The sequence below is a fragment of the Strongylocentrotus purpuratus genome, unplaced genomic scaffold (assembly GCF_000002235.5).
Source record: "Strongylocentrotus purpuratus isolate Spur 01 unplaced genomic scaffold, Spur_5.0 spur5_scaffold_3, whole genome shotgun sequence".
In the NCBI taxonomy this organism is placed as follows: Eukaryota; Metazoa; Echinodermata; class Echinoidea; order Camarodonta; family Strongylocentrotidae; genus Strongylocentrotus; species Strongylocentrotus purpuratus.
Genome location: NW_022145609.1, coordinates 35,719,282 through 35,742,449, shown reverse-complemented (window position 1 = coordinate 35,742,449; position 23,168 = coordinate 35,719,282). Strand labels below are relative to the sequence as shown.

At 37.0% G+C, this 23,168-nt stretch overlaps 1 protein-coding gene across 1 annotated transcript; it reads right to left on the bottom strand.

Annotated features, from left to right (window-relative positions):
- Positions 1-9,057: 9,057 nt before the first annotated feature.
- LOC100893810 (alpha-N-acetylglucosaminidase) lies at positions 9,058-22,515 on the bottom strand. The gene is made up of 14 exons (XM_011678983.2): positions 22,388-22,515; positions 21,672-21,735; positions 20,880-20,953; positions 19,983-20,139; positions 19,073-19,222; positions 17,697-17,839; positions 16,612-16,780; positions 15,998-16,083; positions 15,029-15,133; positions 14,155-14,275; positions 13,683-13,745; positions 13,108-13,151; positions 11,862-12,016; positions 9,058-11,311 (listed from the first exon to the last, which is right to left on the bottom strand). Exons 2-14 carry the CDS (start codon positions 21,705-21,707, stop codon positions 11,157-11,159), a joined length of 1,458 nt encoding a protein of 485 aa, XP_011677285.2. The 5' UTR covers positions 21,708-21,735; positions 22,388-22,515; the 3' UTR covers positions 9,058-11,156.
- Positions 22,516-23,168: the final 653 nt, after the last annotated feature.

Below are 23,168 nucleotides of genomic sequence, written 5' to 3'. Positions count from 1 at the left end.
GAGTTGTAAAGGGTACATGAGCATTTGTCTACATCAATAACCCACTTCTTGTGACGGCCAGGATTAAACTGATTGAATCTTTGCGCAGCATTAAACGTTTGACCATTCGGTACAATTGTCTGAAAATCAAGACTATTACTTTTGGGCTCTATAGCCCTAAAGTCAATTTGACAACTAATAGTCGTTATTTTCCCACTTGAAGACATTTTCAAGCCCCATCTTTTTTAGGGAAGTTCTAAATTATTATTATCTTTCAAATGCAGTTGGAATTTAACTTTTTTATTTTTTTGGCCTGCAAATGGGACATAGTACCTTTAAGCGCCTGTGTTGTGCTGAATTTCTACTATCCACAAAGAATTTATTAGATGATATGTGGGTATCATGTAAAGTTGATACAAGATCAATCAGGAAAATATGGTATCAATATTTTTCAAATTGAATTGCTTGTGCTAGAATTTACCACATAGTACATTGGGTCGGTGCAAATAGACATATATGACATGTACTAGGAAAAACAGAACCCTGAAACATTTATTTAAACAACAGACACAAATTTGCAGTATAATAAAACTTATTATATACCTCACTTAAGAAATCCAGCCATCTGATTGGTCGAATTGCATTCATAAACTTCAACTGTTCCTGTAAAATTCCCGGTAACCATGCATAAAACATTTCAATATTTTTAATAACCATGGTTATTAAAAAAATAGGTCAGTCTCCATGGTTACCCCATAGGTTTACATGTTAAAAAATGGTTTGAGCGATGGAGGATACCATACGTGTGCGAAAAATTGGTCGGCAATTTCAATACAATTGAATCTCGATCGATCTTACCGACAATTTTATCTTGCATTGTTGACATGAAGACGAAAATTAACTCTCAAAAACAAAAAAACAACATCTGCCGATAGATCTTGATCTAAGTTCGTGCCAATATGCATTGCAAAAGTAAAAGAAGGGTCCGTTTCATGGAGCTTTTGCGAAGCATCCCTCACGCGGAGCAGTTTTCAATCCATTTTAATATATATATTGGAGAAAACTGCCAAGCATGTTAAGGTCGCGCGATAGCCGAGTGGTCTAAGCGTTGGTTTTCGATACTCCTCTTGTTGTACGCAAGAGTTCGAATCCCGTCTTCGACAAAAAAGTAAAATATTTTTTATTTTTTATTTTTTAGTCTATTTTTTTTCGGCATATAAAAGTATTAATGACTGCTTTAATATTCGAGAAATAGTTGTTTTCATACGCTCTCGGGAAGGTTACAATTGGGCTATTCCCCTCGGCAAGCCTCGGGGAATAGCACAATTCTAACCTTCCCTTGAGCGTAATAAAACAACTATTTCTCTCAAAGCAGTCATTAATACTATACTGTTTGATTAGTCGCTGATATTGTTTAATTGTATTCCTTTGCAAAGCAACCTCCACAGGTTCATGGTATGTTCAATATTTGGTTGGGTACATGTGTACTCCCCTTTATCTTGTTTAAATATTTTTTTCCAGACATAATTGTGCATGTACATCATGGGACATTAGTTGCTTTCCCTTTACTTTATTTGTTCATAGTTTGTTGTATCTGGTATTCTGTGCAATCTATTTCTGTTGAGTTACATGGAAGAAAACCTTCAGGTTATAGTTATTTGGTGAATCTTTTTCCTTTCCCTGTATCTATGTGACTCTCTTCAAACCTTCAAATGATATTAGTACATGTATGAGTATTGGTTGGGGTTGTCAAACCAATCACCTTGTATCCCCATTTGGTTAAAACTCACAGGCCCGAATTCACAAAGGATGTTTGTCGACAAACCTAGGTTTATGTGCGTCATATAATGCGTTTCGATGCGTTTCAAATCTAAATGCATCATATGACGCACATAAACCTAGGTTTGTCTACAAACCTCCTTTGTGAATTCAAGCCATACTCTCTACCTTCATAACAAAACTGCACGTCTCTCAGTTGGAGTAGCAATTAAAGGCATTGCTACATCCAAGTATGAACTGTACATTGTCTGGAACTCCAATACTGGACTGTGAAAAAAAGGGTAGGATGGGGGGGGGGCAATCTTGGGCCTGGGAAAAGATACTCCACAAATACCCCTATTCAAAGGATAACCAGGAGGTCTTAAGTTCAAAACCAAGTCAATACGCTTGTGGCCATTCGTAAAGCATTAATCGTCATTACCAAGTCCCTCGCAGAGAACGTAAAGCCGTCGGTCCCTTGGTTGCTCACATGAAAAGCATATACAATCATTAGACATCATCACCGATTATTTTTTGTAGATTGATAATTTCAAATGAATGAATATATAGTACTCTTGTATGGTATGTAATGTTGACCTGTTTTTGTATGTATATAGTTTTGATGTACATGTTATGCCTATCAAATAATAAATCATTCTTACTGTCTATTCTGTATTTTTGTTGCTCTAATCTTTAGTTGGGGTAGACAATACAGAAAAGGTATTACCAGACTATGAGACTCGCTGGAGGTGCTCCAGGCATCGTGAATAGAAAGTTTTTCAAGAGCAAAAAGGTAGCAATTAGTGTCGAATTTGATAGAATAGTAAATGCAGTCACCACAGCAATACGAATGGAGGGTAATATATCACTGCGGCCTTGTCATACCAGGATCTTCTCAGTCACAAGAATCATCTTCAAAAGTGCCCTTTATACAGTCTCAGCCCTTTTGCCAATCAGAAGAAGACTCTTCTGTGCCAGTGGAGAGGATGACGCTGATGCACTTTTTGTAATTAAAAGGAGGCGATTAAACTCTACTCAAAAGTCTAATAAGGATGGTGATATGAATGATCCGATCTCCGTTCCAGCCAGTTCTGATTCACTTGAAAAATGAAGTAATGTTTTCCCATTGACAGGTGAATCTACTGTTTATGAGAAGTCAACTGTCAGCATTGAAAAAGATGTACAATACAAGAAGTCTTGTACAGTCAATAGTTGCCTGACAGAAAGTTCTTCAGGACAAGAAGCATGCAGTGATAAGAACCCATCCTACAAGAAATCGTTCAGATATTGCATATATTGCAAAAAGTTTAAGGCTAAGTTATCAGGTCATCTTTCCAAAATGCATAAGGATGAAGAGAGGGTGAAAAATGCTCTTCAACTCCCTAAGAAGCAAAGAATAAAAGAATTCGATCACATACAAAAAGAAGGGACCTTTGAGGTCAAAAAGCAGAGATCAAGAGATGGTGAAGCATATGAGATGGAAAGAGCATCCTCCAAAAAAAAGGAGATTATTATCTGTGGATAATGTTCTGGGGCTTATGCTTCAAGCTACATGAAGATTCATAAGCGAAAATGTGACAAGTCATCAGAAAGTTGCCAACCAAGTTTGAACATCCCAGCATCCCTTCTAAAAATGGTGGACATTTCGGACGCCGTGTTCATCAGTGAAGTGCTTGGCAAATTTAGGAAGGACAATATTGGGCTGTTATGTCGGCAAGATACTGTACTTGTTGATATTGGGTGGAGACTTTGGTCGAAGCAGAAAAAAAAATGGGACAAAAGAGCAGGAGTAAGAAAATCGGTAATGACTGATATGCGGCAGCTTGCAAGACTCTACCTGGCCTTGAAGGATACCCAGAATGTGTCAGACTTGATGCAGAGGTCAAATTTTAGGTACCTTGAAGAGGCGGTTGAGAAGTTCACAGAGTGTGAAAAGGGTAGTGATGGTGTTGGCATCAAGGCTGGCCTGAAGCTAGGGTTGTTCTACTTGCTTATTAAAGTCAGGTAGCAAAATTCTCAAAGCTACATTTCTCATGGATGACCAGGACTCAGAGGCAGAGCAGATAGACAAATTTACAGCGGTTCTCAACTTGCAACAAAACAATGGCCCATATTCTGAAGTTGTGTCTAACTTAGCCACGTCTAAAGTTAAACAACTGTTCAGTTAGACACGACTTAAACACGAGGTCGTGTCTAAGTCCTGTCTAACTTAATTTGGTATTCTGAAGTCATGTCCAAGTCTCGTCTAACTAAACAATTGTTTAAGTCCTGTCTATGTAGTGTTTAACTAAACAACTGATTAAGTTCTGCGCAGGTCGTGTTTAACTTTAGTCACGACTTCTGCGCATGCCCAGTAGGCGTTAATTCTGACGAAAGACCCAATGCGCATGCGTGCGCGCACCGGATAAATAAATTAACGTGCACAGCTAGCTGTGCGCGTGCTGGTACCATGGTGATGTGATCGTGACGTAATGTACTGTGTACGTGCTGTACAAGTACTGTACACTGGATTGACAAACACACTACCTATCAGTGCCTCAGTGCTCGGAAGAACCAGAAAAGAAACTTCTCCAACAGAATGGTTAGCTTATTATAGATTATGGAATTTCCAAGATGTCACCAGTAGATAAGAATAGTTAATATTATCGAGAAAAAATCCTGCAAAACGTATTTGAAATTTTAGAGGATGCACGTACCAATGGTTCTCCCCCGCAAGTTCGGGGTAAGCAAGTAGAGTGTACCTTCGACGTTAAAAAGCATTAGAATCGTGCCCTTAAACAGGACTTCGTGTTAAACTTTATTTAAACACGACTTCAGAATACGAAAAAAGTTAGACATGACTTCGTGTCTAAAGTTAGACGGGACTTAGACAACTGTTTAGTTAAACAGGAGTTAGACACGACTTCAGAATACGGGCCAATGTGTTTAGAGATGCCACCTACCATCTACATCGGAACAGAGAGGAAAAGTTGAGAAGGCCTACAGTACAGTGGCCAGTCTCTAGAATCAGACATAAAGCATCTCAGAGAGTACACGACAGGCAGAATCGATGAGCTTGTAGGAAATGAGCTGGTATTCATTGACAAGCATCGTTTTGTAGAGCTACGTGATTGCATAGTGGCACGCCTAACAATGGAACCAAGCAGACTTTTCATTAAATGATGGCAGGATGCAAAATCAGGAGCAATCGATGCTGTTTATGCCACCAACAAGAGTCAGAAGCAGAAACTTAGGAAACCAAACCTACTTCCACTTGAGGATGATGTTACTCTTGTGAGAAATTACACTCTTACAAAATTGCTGGAAATCACTACCAAGAAGGTCTATAATTTAGCTGAAGTGTGTAAAGGATTCCCAGAGCTTAGGAACTTGATTGTCTCACGCCTTACTCTATACAATGCAAGGCGAGGTGGCGAACCATGTCGTTTGAGCAGAAAAGAATGGGACGAAGCTGATGGTCCACAAATACAAATTCAAGGAACCATCCTAATGAATAAACCAAGACTGATGAGGAATATTGCATCTGTGACATTCATTTCTAAACTGCCCTTAAACTTCTGTTGCTCTCTGTGACAGTTCTTGAACCTGGTGAGGAAATGGATAGCGATACAGAACTGATGGAGATAGATACGCAGGAAGAAGAGGTTGAATCAGACTCTGACAACATCCCGTTAGCTGCTGTTGGTCAGTTAATAGCACAGCAGATATTTCACCTGTTAATTGGAATTTGTATTTCTTTAATTTGAATCGCAACAATTGAAATTATATATATATATATATATATTACACAATTGCTTTAATTTTTATAAGGTTTGTTGAAATTTATTTCTTAACTTCACGTTTTATGCAAAATGCGCGAAACAAGTAGTTTTACGAACCGGCAAACAAATTTGACCATGAACATTCTTTCTGTAATATTGAGTGTATATGAATGAAAATATTCACATGTGTAATTCCGTGTTGATTGAATAAAATTACGGTATCAAAATTAGCATTTTAAATGGGCCGCTGTCTTTAAGCATGATTATCTCAGAAACTTCTTGTTTTTTGTGATGCAGGGAAACATATGCCGGTTAGAAAAATCAGCGACGATATGTGCAAACAGAGCACAAGCCGAGCCAAGGAGCCTCTTTTCCCTCTGCAAGGGAATTTGAATTATCTACCAAATGGCAAATGCCTAGCATTTCAATCTTGCTGGTCATACTATTGAAGTGTATTGAGTTGCAAATGCACTTGTGATAACACTAAGAAAAGGAGACATTGGGTGAAAATCATTCATAGCATATACCTACAAGAAATAAAACTCCCAGTGTACCACAAGTCCATTCAGTCTAGTACATGTCTGAATGCCAGACCTTGGCCTTTCAGTTGCCAAGCATTTTAAACTTCCTGATCATACTATTGAAGACAGAATTTACAGGATTGGCTGGATTTTCAAGACAAGAAAGGCCGTCAAAGCTAGCATGAGAAAATTATACGAGGAGTACATAAATGGAATATTTATGGACAGCAACGATGAAAAACAATCACACAAAAGATTCTGGAAATTCGTTAACAGCAAGAAGAAGGACTCGGGAACGATTCCCACCTTGAAGACAGCTTATGGACTTGTGACAGACAACCTTTCAAAAGCTAAGGCCCTCAATAATCAGTATAAATCTGTATTTACAAACGAAACCCGAGAGGCAATACCAGACAAGGACCAAGTCCTTATGTGTCGATGTCAAACATAACTTTTACGTTGGAAGGGATTGAAAGAATGCTTAAATCTCTCAATTCAAATATAGCTTGTGGCCCAGATCTGATTCCTGTCAGGATCTTGAAGGGATATGCAAAGGAAATAGCCCCTATACTCCGTGTCAAATTCATTCAATCTAACCTAACCACAGGACTGGTTGATTGCTAATATTGTACCTGTTTATAAAAAGGGGAATAAATGCAAGCCAGATATGATTACAGACCTATTTCTCTAACATGTGTCACATCTAAACTCATGTAACATGTGATCTTTCACTCCATCATGGAACATCTGGATGAAAATGATATACTTTTGAAGTATCAACATGATTTCCGCAAGAATCATTCTACCGAATCCCAACTCATCACTACGGTAAAAGAAATATCCAATTCTTTAGAAAACAACCATCAAACAGACGTAATAATTTTGGACTTCTCCAAGGCCTTCGACAAGGTTGCTCATCAACTGCTTTTAAGTAAGCTGAAATACTACGGAATTTGTGATGTGACCCTAAGTTGGATATCAACTTGGTTGACTACCAGGACTCAAAGAGTGGTTGTTGATGGAGAGGCTTCAACGTCGGTTCATGTCACATCAGGAGTGCCTCAGGGCACAGTTCTAGGTCCTCTGATGTTCCTCTTATTCATAAATGACATTGGTGACGATGTTGATTCTACAATCAAATTATTTGTGGACGATTGCCTTTTGATGCAGAGAATAGCATCTGTAGATGACACGGCAAAACTCCAATCAGATATGGACAGACTTTTGGAGTGGGCTGATCGTTGGCAAATGCAATTCAACGCCAAGAAATGCTACTCAATGCGAATTCACAGAAAGAGGCATCCCATTATGCACACTTGTACTATGAGGGGAGATCATTGATAGAGAGTGTAGCTACATACAACATAATATGCTATTTTGGGAATGCAACTCAAAAAGATAAGAAGAAGTTAGACGGTACGAAGAGAGTAGCACAACGGATAATTGGCAGTAGCCTACACGCAGTATCCACACTGTATGAAGAAAGAGTAGTTGCTAAAGTCAAACGAATCATGAACGACCCCACCCACCCGCTTCACACTAATTACAATTACAATAGGTCAGGCTTTCGTTTGTGTGTGCCCAGGTCTGCACGAGTGAGAACTCGGCAATCATTCATAGCAAACTCCATCCATATGTACAACGGAATGTCTCAAAGACCCAGTGTTGTACTTTAATATCATATTTAATCTAATTAATAAATCCCAAATTGGTTTAAGACAAAAATACATGTATGGGTAGATTGGATACCAAACCTCCTCAGTATATCAGTATATTTATATTTACCTCACCTGTTAAATCGTTTGATCACCTGACACCTCCTCTTGCTCTGCTTCATTTACTATGTTAACTATTGTTCTGAATTAGTGTTTATAAAACAACATTCGATCCTTTGTTAATCTGTGCTTACCCATTATGTTAAACCTTGTTTATTCACTGTTAATGTCTACATTTTTGTAAAATACATTAGTAAATGTTAATCTGTGTATGTTACACCAGTGAAAATCAAATATCCAGAAATGGACAATAAATACTAGATTGAAATTGAAATTGAAATTGAAAATTGATCTTCTAAGTGTGGCCAGCAAAGCATATCTCGGAATCGAGCTACATGAGCGTCTAAGCTGGAAATCGCATGTAGATGCGATCACAAACAAGGCCTCGAGGACCCTGGGATTCATTCAGAGAAATCTCGGAAGACAATGTTCAACAGAAGTGAAAAAACTGGCATACATCTCGCCCCTACGGTTCCAGCTAGAGTATGCTTCGGTAGTATGGGACCCCAACAAGCAGAATCAGATAGACCAACTAGAGAAGATCCAAAGACGAGCACTTTGTTTCATTTGTGGAAACTACCAGCGTGATGCCAGTGTACATGTAACATCCATGTGAGAACAACTTAATCTCCCAACTCTTGAACTTAGAAAAAACAAAACAGGCACGATTGTCAATGTTCTACAAGATAGCAAATAAAAAAATTGCGATACCAATACCGGATTACTTCAAACCGAGGGAGCGAACTACAAGGAGGAGTCAACAACATCGATATATGAGACTAGGCTCTTCAATGGACACTTATTATTTCACCAGGACTGGGACAAGCTACCTCAGATCATCGTCGTGGCTCTTGTAACAATTTAGTTCCCTTTTTAGGAACTGTACCGCATAGAGCTGTATATAACAACTCTATGCTTTACCCTCATCTAGATGCTGAACAGGCGTTGATGAGTATTACCATAGAAGTAGAAGTAGAAGTAGAAGCATATCTCTAGTGTGACTTAGGCTTAACCATACTTGTTTTATGATGTGTATCTTGTGATATTTGTTCTATTTTCATTAATATTTCAATCAGGGATGCAGCCCTGTATCAGTTTTTTAAACCCTTTGCTACATCCAAAGAAATGTTTGGTGTTTCAACAGAGTGCCTAATTAAATACAAAATAAAAATATTATCTAACCATTATAAAAAATAAAGTAATTTCAGAATAATAAATACTGGTAATGGTATCGTACATAAACATTACTATAAAATCTTTAAATTGTTTACACATTTGAACCTGTACATACTTTGCACAGTGTTTTAATATCCTGGAGTTGAATGGCAACATAGGCAACAGCAAAAATTGTTGAATGAAAACACAAATTCTTTCTTTCTACAAAACATTCATTTCATTTGAGTAATACTGAGTTTTCTAGCACAAAAAAAATATACAAAATATAAATGATAAATAGACTTCTTTCCTGATCAAACAACATGTATAATGACATTAACAATTTCAGCCATTCACCAAAAAAAAAGACCCTACCCTTTGGTAGAAAATATATAACTGAAATATATACATCATCTAATTCATTGTTCTTACTATTCAAAGTCCTCTGCCTCTCCCACTCACTCCCTTCCTGCTACATGTACTTTAATACATGCAATAAGCCTTGTTTTCATCCAATTCTGTGCTAATACTGTATCCATAGTAATTTAGTAGTGGTATTATTAGTACTATGAACATCTAAAATGCTTGCCTATAATTTATTTTATTACATTAACCCACAGAAAGAAAAAAAGTAGATTTGGAAGCCAAGTTTTTAGTGTGATTCAGTATAAAGGAAATCAATATTCCAGTCCCACTATCTTAAAGACAAAGTGATCTTTCTGTAAAAGATGATGGCATGATTCATGGAGTTAATATTATGGTCTTGGATAGGCTGGGCACCTAGATGCCAAGATGCCCATTACTCATCTCAAGGGATATGGAGACCGAGCATTTTCTTCTATTGCTCCTCGCCTGTGGAATTCCCTCCCATCATCTATTCGCGAAATTGACAACCTGGACCACTTCAAAGCTTCACTCAAACTTTATTGGAGGAGCTTGCGCCTTTGAATGTTATCTGAAACAGATATATGGCGCCATACAAATGCTGATCATCATCATCATCAAATTGCCCTTACCCATGTTTGGGATGAATGGTGTTTAGGAGTGAGTATGCGTGAGTGAAATCACCTGGAATGAAATCATTAAACCAAAATCTGGGTTGACCATCCCATCAATTGTAAAATTGATGATGAAATCAACCACATAACACAGAAACTGGATATATGTGTAAAATGGAAATTCTTCATCTGTCTTCTAAATTTAGACAATCGAATGAGTTGTTACCAATATCTGTTAATAATACACCAGTTCATTGTTCCAAGACAGTTCGCAATCTCGGAGTTATTCTGGACAACCATCTGTCTCTGCGCAGCCACATTAATACTGTGTGCCGCAAAGCATCATTTGCTCTTAGAAGAATAGGCAAAGTCCGCAGATTTTTGAATAAAGCCTCAACTGAAATTCTCATTCACTCTTGCGTATCCTCACTTCTGGACACCTGTAATAGTCTCCTCATTGGTATTTGCGATAAAGATATGAACAAGTTACAACAAATTCAAAACTCTGCCGCACGTCTGGTTTCCCTGCAAAAGAAATGTCAACACATAACACCCATCCTCAAAGATTTACATTGGCTCCCAGTTAAATTCCGTATCCAGTCAAAATTATTTTGCTAACCTTCAAATCACTCAATGGTCTGTCTCCAGAATATCTCTCTGATCTTGTCTTACAATATGTTCCATCAAAGTCTTTGCGTTCTGCATCTCAAAACCTCCTTGTAGCTAAGAGAGGCAGAACAAAAGCATATGGTGATAGGGCCTTCACTCATATAGCACCATTTCTATGGAATTCCCTCCCAAACTCATTACGTTGTATATCCAATATTGAAACATTCATATCTGAACTCATCTCTTCAAATTAGCACATCGATAGTATTTAAGGATAAGTAATGTTATAATTTTTCTTTTTGTAAGCACTTCATTGTTTTCTAAATATTTTTTTGTTTCATCTTCCTTTTATGATCATGTTATGCTTTAAATAATTATGTATATTGTAAAATTGTAAAGCGCATTGAAATGTCAACAGACATGAAATGAGCTATAAAAGAACAAATTATTATTATTATTATTATTAATTGCACCTTGAGCAGAGTCAAATTTTGACATAAATCAGAAAAAAAGCTACCAAAAGAAGCATACATATACCAATATTGCCCTCTTTGATCAGCGAGGTAGTACTCGGGTCCTCTCTCTCTCTCTCACACATCACTAAACATACATGTAGGAGTATGGTAACCTTTCCTGTCTTGCACTGTGCTTTCTTCCCTCCTCTATCCTCTTCTTAGCCCTCCCAGTTGTTCTTGCTTCCTTGATGTACGGCTCATACTTGCTGTAGAGGGCTCTGGATATGGACACGGTATCTCCTGCATATGAACAGTAATTGCATGTTTATAAAATACTGCACAGATTTTAAATTCCATTGAGGTAGAGCTTCTGAAGGGTCAACAAGACTAACACCCCCCCCCCCCCTCCCCCCAAAAAACACACAATAAAAATGTCCTCATAAAAGACGAAATATAATAGGAAATTGCGTGAAAATTGAAGGAAAATGACACGTAAAACTTGTCTAGTATCTTCGCCTCTCTGGTTGATAAAATGTAACTTGTTACACAAATCACTGGCACATTTATCATACAAATGGCTTGTTCTTTTTTTGCAGCTAATAATTGAAATATAATTGAATATTTGAAAGCAAATAAAAACTTTTCCTTGTCTGCATGCGCTTGTCATATAACCTCTGATTATGGATTTCCTCAAATTTTATTTTCTAGCATTCCAGATTTAGACCACCTGATTTCCTAGTACTTGTACATATCTTCTTACATAATGTAAATTCTACATATTTATCATTAGTACCAACAACAATGCAGGGTGGTGAATTGGGTTTTCAAGCTGACTGCAAATGGCACTTACCAACAGGTTTAGTGGGAAATTTCTCTGTGCTGTTAGTCCATTCAGTTTCCATGATAAAAGATCTCATATCGAACTTGCTTTGGTCATAAGGTACATGGAGTTCTATGCATCCATCCAAGAACTGCACAAACAGTTGCCATCGATTATAATAATACCTAAAATACAAAAAAATAATATATACATAATTATCTAAATAAGTCATTCTCAAAATGGATCAAGTCCACTTTATGTAGGTACAGTACTAACAGTTTTTGGCAAGGATAATATTGTGCCAATTTTTGTATCACAAGACGTGTGTAAATATCTCATCTCTACTTGCTTTGATCATTAAGTACATAAAGTTCTATGAGTCCAACCAAGAACTACACATAGAGGTGCCATCAACTATGATAACATCTAAAATAAACATGAGTATTAAAGAGAAGGTTGAGTTCTCGGAAGAGGTGGAAAATAATTTGTGAGCGTTATCATTGTTATTATGCAAGTGTGGAAGAACATTAGATAACAAATGTTCCATGAAAAGCATGGCTCTTCAAATGCCTTAATATTCTACATATGGCATGTAACAGCATAAAAATTTGGACAGATTTGTATGCTACATGTTTGTGTAGTCCCATATACATATTTGTGTGTACAGTACTTGTAACAAATTTACCAAGACTGGGCCAAATTTCTTATCATTTTGATGATTCCAGGTCCTTGCAGTACACACCAATACTTATATGCTAGATGATCAACCTTTTCTGATCGATTCCACAACGTTTCTTTCACAATGCAATCGCATGACCAGAAATCAACTTTATCTTTTAATAAAAGAGAAAGAAGATATTATGTTGCTAGCTCTACTTTGGATTTTCAGCAATGAAAAAAACATTTTGTTAGGCCAATTTCATTTACCTTTTTTTTAATTTTTACCCAAGATCTTATTCTTTGAAGTATATTAGAGCCTCTAAGAGCTATCAAAGCTCTCAGTTCTCATCTTGATCATTTCCTCCCTAAAACAGAGACATAATAGACATAATATATCATGCAGGTAAAACAAACATAATGAAAAAAATTAAGTGTTTTTCTCAAAAAAATGATTTTCATTTATACAAGTGTAAGTTACAAGATTGTAGAATGAAAATGAATGACAAAACATATTTTGCAGTGATGTAGAATGAGTATTTAGTGAGATGAAGTAATACATAGTTGGATAAATATAAATAATTTTGTAAAGAGGTGTATAGCAATGATTGATACTTACGATCGAAGTAATCCTCCCCACTGCTTGTTTGCATAGTCTAAATGCTGTAAAATGGTAAACCAAAACAAGATATGTGACTGAACGAACTACAAGAGAAGCACTGCAATACTACAACTAATCAAATAAATCTTAATGATAAAATTAATAGTTTACATTGACATCCCAGTTCATGAGCATCATTTCCTACACTGCATTTTTCTTTCCCCCTTTTAATATCATATAATTATGCTCTTTTTATTATTACAAGAGTTTGAAGGATACTTGTTGTCAGAAAAAAATAGTATCATTATGTAAATTGACCAATTTTCTCTTCAAACAAATAGAACAGAAGTGCCATGATGACATCACAATAATGTTTATTTGGCAAATTCAAGTTGATGTGGGTTTAACACATATTGTCTTTTCTATCTAATATTGATTGAAGACTTTAAATTGTCAAATATCAATTTAAAAAATATATTTTCACTTGTTTTGTAAATATACAAAAACCAATACTTTTGCTCAATCTCCCAGTAATGATTCCAGGTTTAGTTCTTTATAATTTAAATGATCAAGAATGAGCAAGTGCTACTTACTTCTCCTCGGGGTCCCCAGACAGTGATTTGATTCCTTGCATTGTATTCATACAGTGATTCTTCCTGATAAAGAAAACAATAGGAACGGAGGAAAACAATGAGAATTTCATAAATATGGTATAATCAGTGGTGTTAACTTTAAAGCCCCACTGTACTACTTTTAGCTACTTGCTCCCTCTATATAGAAAACAATGCCTAAGCGGTCCCGTTGGTCCTCCGTGATCCTCTTTTTCTTATGTTAATTGAGAGCTGAGTTGATGAGATAGCCACCTGTCAGTGACCAAGCTGGGAAGTCTAATCCCTCGTGGTCAAAGTAGTACAGACGGGCTTTAAATAACGTTTAGATCATATGTAAGACAATATCTTGCAACATAGAAGCCTCGCTGCTAAGATATAGGTTACAAGCTTTGGAATTTGATAGCATTTACATGCATAGATATGTATCGAACTGCCATCCTATACTGGGACTTACTTTATGATTGGTTGCTAGAGACTTTGCATCCTCCAGCCATGTACCTAGCAACCAGTCTTGATGAGAGGAAGTGATGTTATCCATGTCAAGAATCAGGTTGCATAATAGAGTGCCATTGCCTCTATAGGAAAAGAAGGTGGATAAAAAGAACAGGGGGGTGTTTCACAAAGATTATAAGTAGAACTTAACTCTAAGTTGGACTTAAAAATTATGGACAGCCATTGGAGTCTTTAAATGAAATATATTTAAAAGCAGAAATTCAAGTATTTTAGACTTTTTATTAATTCCATATCCAGAACATGAAATCTCCTTGATGATAGAAAATATGAATGATTTCAATATGAATGCCGTTCAAAATAACTTTTACAAAATATTTTCAAAGATGCTAATGGCTTTCCATATTTTTTAAGTCCAACTTAGAGATAAGTTCAACTTAGGATCTTTGTGAAACACCCCCCAGGAGTATTTTAACAGATGTGAAGAAAAAAATGATTAACCCACATACTCTACCATTTCCATTCATTCACAAAACATCTCTGTACCACAAATTTTATTTATAAATATAAAGTACACTGTCTGCATATGGTTATATTGACAAAGATTAAAGCTTCAATTTGTATCAAATTGAAGTTATAATTTATATGCAAGGATGATTACCGTAATTTCTTTTACACTATTGTGTAAGTTAAACCAGAATTTACTTAGTTAGATGAAGTCTTTCTTCTCAAAATACAAACCAGCCATAAATTAATATTGCCTATCAGTAATGCTTTTGGCTCTCGTTCTTATAAGCACCGGACAAAAAAAAATCACTAAGCTTTTGTTTGATGAAGTATATTCACAATACCTCTTTATATAGAGAGTAATGTCTTACCTGATAGCTGTGATGTTCTTGGCATGGAAAGACGCCATTATTTGTTCATAGAAGTCAAAAGCAAGGTCCTGTAGAACATTTCTTGTCACATCCACCAGATCATATCTACAACAAAGAAATTTAAAATAGTGTTAAATTACACAAAATTTTACTGAGGGGGGATAAAGACTGTATGTACCTTCTCATAAGATATTTGCAGTTTGGGGGAATACTGGAGTTATTGAAGAAGAAAAATTGGGAGGACAATTTTTTAATGAATATTCTTATGTCAATCAACAATTGACCACTACTGAAGTGAAAAATGTTAGGCTTGAACATATGAGGGGCTGAAAGCCACAAAAGATTGAATGGGGCAATGAAGTAAACACTATTGATTTCAACAATAATATCACAATTTAGGAGCGCTAAAACCATAAAAAGTACAATAGCACTTACAAAAATCACAGAATTTGAAGAGAAACATGAAACCCATACTCGTAAAATAGGTACATCAAATTATAATTAGGAGGGGAGAAACATGCTTTAAGGGATCTTTTGAAAGTTACAAGACAAGTTATTTTTCTGCAATTACACATGATCCTGTTGTTCTTTTAAAAATCAGTTTACTTGTCATCATCACAGGTCAGAGGTCAAATACATTAAACATTGTGAATCAAAATAACTCCATATCACTGGAGTGTTGGCTCAGTCAGTAGAGCGTCTGCCTCACAACCGGGAAGTCGTGGCTTCGAACCCCGGCCGCGTCATACCAAAAGACGTTAAAAGATGGGAGTTGTTGCTACCTTGTTTGGCGTTCAACAATAAGGGATAGAGCAACGTCGATCTGGCGCTGCTCAGCGGCTGCCTGGCTCACAATCAATTGGGCAAAATAAATTTCTGTTTCTGTTTCATAAAATTTGGAGTGGACCATTAAAGATTATTATTATAATATTATTCATCTTTTGCATGATTCTCGCTTTCCATTCTCACCTGAATAAAGAACTTGTTCCTAATGTCTCAGATGCTTGTAGTAGGAAACCCCATGCCTTGGCCACTTCAGTGTAATCATACCAAATCTAAAGCAATAACAAATACATATTGGTGTGAGAGTGAGAGTTAGTATGGAGGCATTACTACTGAAGACCAAAGACTCATGCATGAATGAAACTTTTGTGACTTTTGCATAAGGCGGAGATCCCTGATTGTTTCAGCCTGCAAAGTAATTCATTATCTAAATGGTCAACAATACAGTTCTGCTATATCTGGTTTTACAGTACTGTATAACAAAAAAGGAATGACTGTTCAAAGGAAAACCTAACATTTTGAGTCGTGACTAAATCACATTAGGTATATTACTCCTAGATATATTTTTGCTTCCATATTTTTTATATGCATTTTTAATATTGTGTGTATTATTTGTTGTACAGCCTTTCATGTGCCCCTCGCGAAACCTTCTGCAACTAAATAAAATGTTTTGTTTCTTGGAATACATTTTCATGTGATCCCCATAACTGCTGTTTGACTCTTACCAAATAAATGGGGAAAAATTTCACTGACAGTCTATGTGACCCAAGGAAAATAAGTTTAAAAAAAAAAAAACTCACCACAGATTTCGTTTTATTTGAAGGTCTCACAACAGGTACAGCATGCTGATGATCTTTATCAATGCCTGTGTTGTTATAGACAGTAGCTTGTAGGATAGCCCAGGCCTTTGCTGCCTCCTCACTGTGCCCAGACTCTGGAGAGTAGCGTCTGCCGGAATACTCCTCAATCCTACAGGATGGAGGAAGACAAGTGGGTACAGGTTATATCACGTTCTATGAGGTGATGTTCAGTATTAAAGCTTCTAAGCATTGAAAGAGATCATTCTGTCTGTTTACAGCCAGAAGGGCATTAATTCCTGTATTCAAATATATTACTTAACACCCTTCTGGCTCCAAAGAGATGCTTTGGCAAGTAGTCAAATTTAATTATTTATTTATTTATTAAATGATATCAATTATCACATACAGGATTGTAAAACTATATGTTGAAGTAAAAATTGAAGTATAATGAATCATGCTTCTTCTTCAGAAAATCTAGGAATTCCCATAAATAAGAACAAGAGTAAGTTTAAACACTGATATGTAACATGTTAGAACTACATTTAATCCCCAGATTCCCTCGATTTAATCTCCCAAACATTTATAGAGATGAATGCCCGGGGTCACATATGTACCTTAAATACATTTAGGGTATTCTGCTACGGTTATAATTTCTTTTTTATCTGTTACTACTGTTACGAGGCAAAAAATAAAATCAATGAGTAGTTAGAAGTACTATATGACAATTTCAATATTACAAAATAAACAAGCACAATTGTAATTATTTCAAACAAATTTTTTTTTCTTTCTTAAATTAGTGAATAATTTTTTAGCAATGTATGTAAAGAATCACCTTGCTTATAATCGTTGAGGGCTTTCAAATTTTGTTTTCTCTTTTAAACTTGTTTAAATGTTTCTTGTGTTTTGTAGTAATAACTGTACTTCTTGTATTTTTCCTGTGCACCCTCACAATTACACACTCGTCTTTTATATCATACTGTGTCATGGACTTGGTTTTAAATGTTATTTCTTTGTTCATGTTGTTATGACTACTATTTTGAATTAAGATGAGACATACATATATAGTAAGCCGAGAACGCATTTACCATTTTGAGACATTCATGCTCTCTGACCTCCAGGTCATGTCGGTCAGGAAGTTGTACATGACGTAATTTTGAAGTATGCCCTCTGGTGTTAATCCCATGCCAATCATTGTGGAGCTGTTGAACTGTCTGGCCTCAAAGGGAAACTGCAATGAAAGAGAATGATTTATGATATCATTATTACGAAACACAGATTAACCCAGAATGTGCAGATATACATGTAATATACATGTAGACTCATAATTTAACACACTCCTGCTCAACATTTCACTGTGTGTAAATATATGAGTAGAGCTATCAAAACTCTATTACTCATTGACTCAGTTGAACACATTCTCCATTATTACCCGTATCAGACATCTGAGCTGGTCATTTACAAAACCGTATTGCCCTAGTTTTCACTAGCAGTGGGAACGGAGGGGTATATTCTTTGTATTTTCCTTGGTCTCCCTGCGCGTATTGACTTTGCGTGTAGAGACGAGTGAAAATATACCTTGGTATTTTCCAAGGTCTCGCATCCGGGCATCTTGTATTGACCGCGTCGCATTTTCATTGCGCATCTATTATGCGTACGAGAACCTGCGCACTTTGCGCGCACTCTATTGTGACGTAATAATCACACCAAATACACACTGTTTGCAGTGTATCGAAAATTTTGTCAAGCACTGGATGCACAGTGTTGGTTTGACAAAGTTTGTTCAGTTCTTGAGATTGTCATGGTGGATGTCTGTATTTGCTCTAGATGTCTGATTTGGATAACAATAAAAATATTGACTGGCTTTACTTTCGGGGGATATCAGAAATATTGACTGCGCTAAGACCATATTGCCCTCGTCTTTCGACGCGGGGCAATATGATCTGAGCTTGGTCAATATTTCTGATATACCCCTCAAGGCCAGTCAATATTATATAAATATAGCAATATCTAATAAATTACAAACATTACACACATAAAAGACTTTTGGAGGCAAGAATCTAAAATAAGTTTTCATAATCTTTCACTTTTTTTGTTCAACTCCGACTTACAACCTTGCAAACTGATCTTAGCATCCACAGGCTCTTTTCAGGACATTGTGCAAGGCATGCTACGCATGGACATCTGTCCCTAGATCTTGGTTGGTATCACACCCTACCAACCATGATACCCTTTTCATAATGCCATAATTCTCTTGATATGACTGATACGGTGGCCACCTGAACAGAAAGGTCACCTGTATATAAAGACTAAATTTTGTTTCCCTTGAAAAGCATATCTCATTGAAACATGTACTAAAAGAACCTGCACATAAAGACCACCTGTCTGTAATGATCGCCTTTCTGTTTCCCTAGAGCGTTCTTTATATACAGGTTTGACTGTACATGTCTAAGGTTTCCCCTACCTTGTTGACAGCATCCAGCTTCCCATAAAGACCAGTGTTTCCTCCAAAGTTGTGGAGCATGCACCATATGAATGGCTGACCGTAGAAAGATTGGGTGGCATTGTAGATGGGACGGGCCTCCGCAAACAGATCCAGGACTATCATTCGACCCTGGAATTTAAACGATCATGGATGAAACACTGTCACATATATGGAACACAATAATGTGTAAATATATGAAATTGTACACCAGAGGGAAAACCCAGTGGCCCAAATTCATAAAGGAGGTTTAACTTAACCATGGTTTAAATCAGTCCTCATTTACATGACCCATGGTTTGAAAATTAGCGCACAATAAGCATACCTTGCCTTGTGCTTGTCTCATATTGGGCCTCTGACTGTGTTGCACTTACTTTGCGCTAATTTTAGACCATGGGTTATGTAAATGAAGATTTAATCCCTGGGTTAAATTTAAACCTCCTTTGTGAATTTGGGCCAGTGAGTTCAATAACATAGCATATTATACACAGTGAAGATTGAACACCAGTTTAGAAAATGATGGAAATCTAACACCAATGGATACAACATGAGAACAACATCTGTTTAAAAACACTGAATAAACTGAACAATGATGTTGAGACAATGAAGATTTGTTGTTAAACATCAAAACATGAAGCACTTTAGCTTAAACAATGAACTGAAAAACAATCTGAATTTACCCCAATGGAGGACATATTGGAAACTGATCAAATAGATGTCTTAAAAAATACCACTGACTGATGATAATACTGGAAAGTTTAGACTAAGCTAAGACTGTTAAACACACTGAAAGCAACTATCTTTCCATCTAGCTTAATTTTGAATGAATATTTATCATCTTCAAAAAAAAGATAATAAGGTAGAGTCTGTTAGAGGAGACATTTATACTCACAATAGGGACACCATGCAGGAGAGCTTTGATCTGGGAGGGGCCCCAGAAATCTGTTTTCTGGAATAACCAGCCCTGCATGAGCCACACCCCCTGGGGATCCCCCTCAACGATGCCCTGGTACACCCCCCTGCTGGCAGCCGACAGGTAAGCTGAATCACTGACGAGTGGGAGAAGATAAAGGAGAAATGTAAGAAAATACATCAAAATTTAAGTCTCCTTGACACATAAACGTAGTAAACCAGCTATATAACAAATTAGCCAAATAACGCACAGTGCCATCTCCAAAGTGCCTTACTGCTCTATACACAGAAAAACTACTCCCTACCACTTCCAGCTGACATCCAGGGGCCTGTTTCACAAAGCTTTTTTCAATGACAAATGACAAAAATCAGTGACAAATCAGCTGATAACCAATCAGAAGCACGGATTTCTGTAGCTTTTAACAAAAACTGGCATTTGTCACTGATAAGAAGTTTTGTGAAACACCCCCCTGAAGTACATTTCATAGGACAGGTTCAAGAAATATTGGAAAACTACTTCCTACTGCCAAGATATTCAAAAAGCAAGACAATTTTTGTTATAGTTACTTTAAGCCCCACTGCACTACTTAAGCTACTAGCGCCCTCTATATAGCAAACAATGCTTAAGAGGTGACCGTTGGTCCCCCATGGTCCCTTTTTTCTTATGTTAATTGAGAGCTGATTTGATGAGATGACCACCTGTCAGTGACAGTGACCATGCAGGGAGGTCTAATCCCTCCTGGCCAAACTAGTGCAGATAGGGTTAAATTGGGCATATTCTAACTCTAATCAAGCCAAGAAATTTTGTGTATGGTTACTCTGAATTAGGCATGTTCTCACTGAAAGCTAAGATAAATTCTGTTATACATGTAGTTACTTTGATCTGGGCTGGTTCTCATTGAAAGTGTCTGCGTTGTAGATATGATCAGTACCATTAAACTCCTCAGACATCTATAACGAGCAAAGAAAAAATGCGAGGGTGAGGCATTGATTACACGCATAGTAGGAGGACAATATTTTGTACCCTTGACTTTCTTTTGCTTTACCTAATCTACACATTAGTGATTCTTTCAACAACATGCACAATATGCTTATCATAGTGGTAATTTTTCCAGCTGTTACTCTACTACGGTGACAAATTAAACCTATCAATACACTTATCTCTAAAGTAATACCTTAGTAATACCTTACATCTACACACATATGATTTATATGCACTCTTGATCTAAGTCATCCTAAACAGGTAAAGATTTCAAAATGAACATGATGAGATGTTTGAATATCATCCTTTTCATTCTGTTCCTTCTGTTTTTCTTCCTTCATCTCTTTCACACTAATCATGTTTCCTGCTAGATTTGCTACCATGGTTCTTCACCTCTACTTTTAGAAAACAATCAAAATCATTCCTCTCACAAAAAGTGCTCCTGATATTTTGAAGGAATATCAATAAAAAATCTCCATCAAACATCTCCATTAACCAATTTTATCGAAAGCTACGGTCACAAAGGTTCGTACGAACGATGCATTTGTACGAATCTCTGTTTTTCCATTGTCTTTCTGAATTTCCATTGTCTGAAAATCGTTTGTACGGCGTTCGCAGCAGTTCGTAATGGCATTTGTGACCGAGGTTTTAGTATTATTTATCTTAGTACTCAACAGGTTAACTTACGGCATCAATGAATGCCTTTCCAACTTGCTTGAACATTGGGTCCTGTGGTTCCAAAAGTGCAGTGCTGTTAAAGAAACAAGAGTGATGAAAAAGAGAGAAGTTAGGGCTTACGTAGGTCAAATAATGAGGATACATTGTACTTGTCAATCGCTCTGAATAAATTATACAGGGCCCTAAACCAGAGAAATGAGAGATTCCTGTTAAAGAGGTCACCAAAGTAATGTGCCATACTGAATCAGCCCACAATCAATCAAACAAGAATTAAAAATCAGGCAAAAAAAACTTTACTTTCTCAGTGTATCTTATAAGACATAGATGAATGAGAACACATGAGACCTTTGTTGCAGTGACTGATGTCCTCGACAAGGTTAAATGTTTTTGAATCACCATTGGTTATTGGTATACACTGGTAGCTTATCGGTGTGTTGGCTTAGTCAGTAGAGCGTCCGCCTCACAACCGGGAGGGCGTGGGTTCGAACACCGGCCACGTCATTCCAAAAGACGTTAAAAGACGGAAGTTGCTGCTACCTTGTTTGGCGTTCAACAATAAGGGATAGAGCAACGTCGATCTGGCACTGCTCAGTGGCTGCCGGGCTCACGATCAATTGGGCAAAAAGAAATTCCATTTTCGGTTTAACTCAATAAAATTTGGAGTAAAAGATTATTATTATTATTATTATATTATTATCATTTAGGATTCTGATTTTCATACATACCAGCAGTACTTTCGAGCAAAATGTCCCCAGTCTGCTAGATTGGAAATAGATGCATTAGGGAAGACTCTGGTATGGAGAGAAAGAGAAAAGACACTCAATTTTTTTTGTAAATTGGACAAACTATTTGATTACTATAGGAAAAAAAATACTTTTTAAATTCTGGGAGCTACTTTTCGAGCTTGCTTGCATGAAAATAATGTGATCAGCATAAACTGATCAGCACATTTTGGGAAAAGCAAGAGTTCGAATCAGGTCAACAAACTTTGGGGTCAGAAGTATCAAAACATGCGCGTAAAGATCCGACTCATGTGGTGTGCATGTGAACATTTTCTAGTGCGGAAATAATTTGGCAAAGTTATGCGTGCAAATGAGCGCGCTTTGAATAGCCATTCTCGCTTCATTTTCCGTTCAAGGCAGTCGATTGTTTTAGAGCTGCAAAAAATAAAAAATAAAAAAATAAAAAAATAGCGAAATGGGAAAGAGAAAGACCAATGAGTGCGCCAATGGCGGTGCTAATGCCCAGCAGAAAAGACAGAGTACAGCTGAAAAGAGTCGGAAGGGCACTAGAGCCAGCTCAATTAGCAAGAAAACTAACAATTCAGCGCAAACTCCGGCCAGCAGTGGCTCACCCACAAGCATCAATGGACGGGCGAGGCGCTGTCGTCAGGCAAGCAGCACAGAGAGGGCACGGGCAGTGCAGTCTCGGCCGCTAACAGTAGACAGCGGAGTAGGCCTACCTGAAGCGATCCCGGCATTACCGGCAGCAGGCATCCCACTAGCA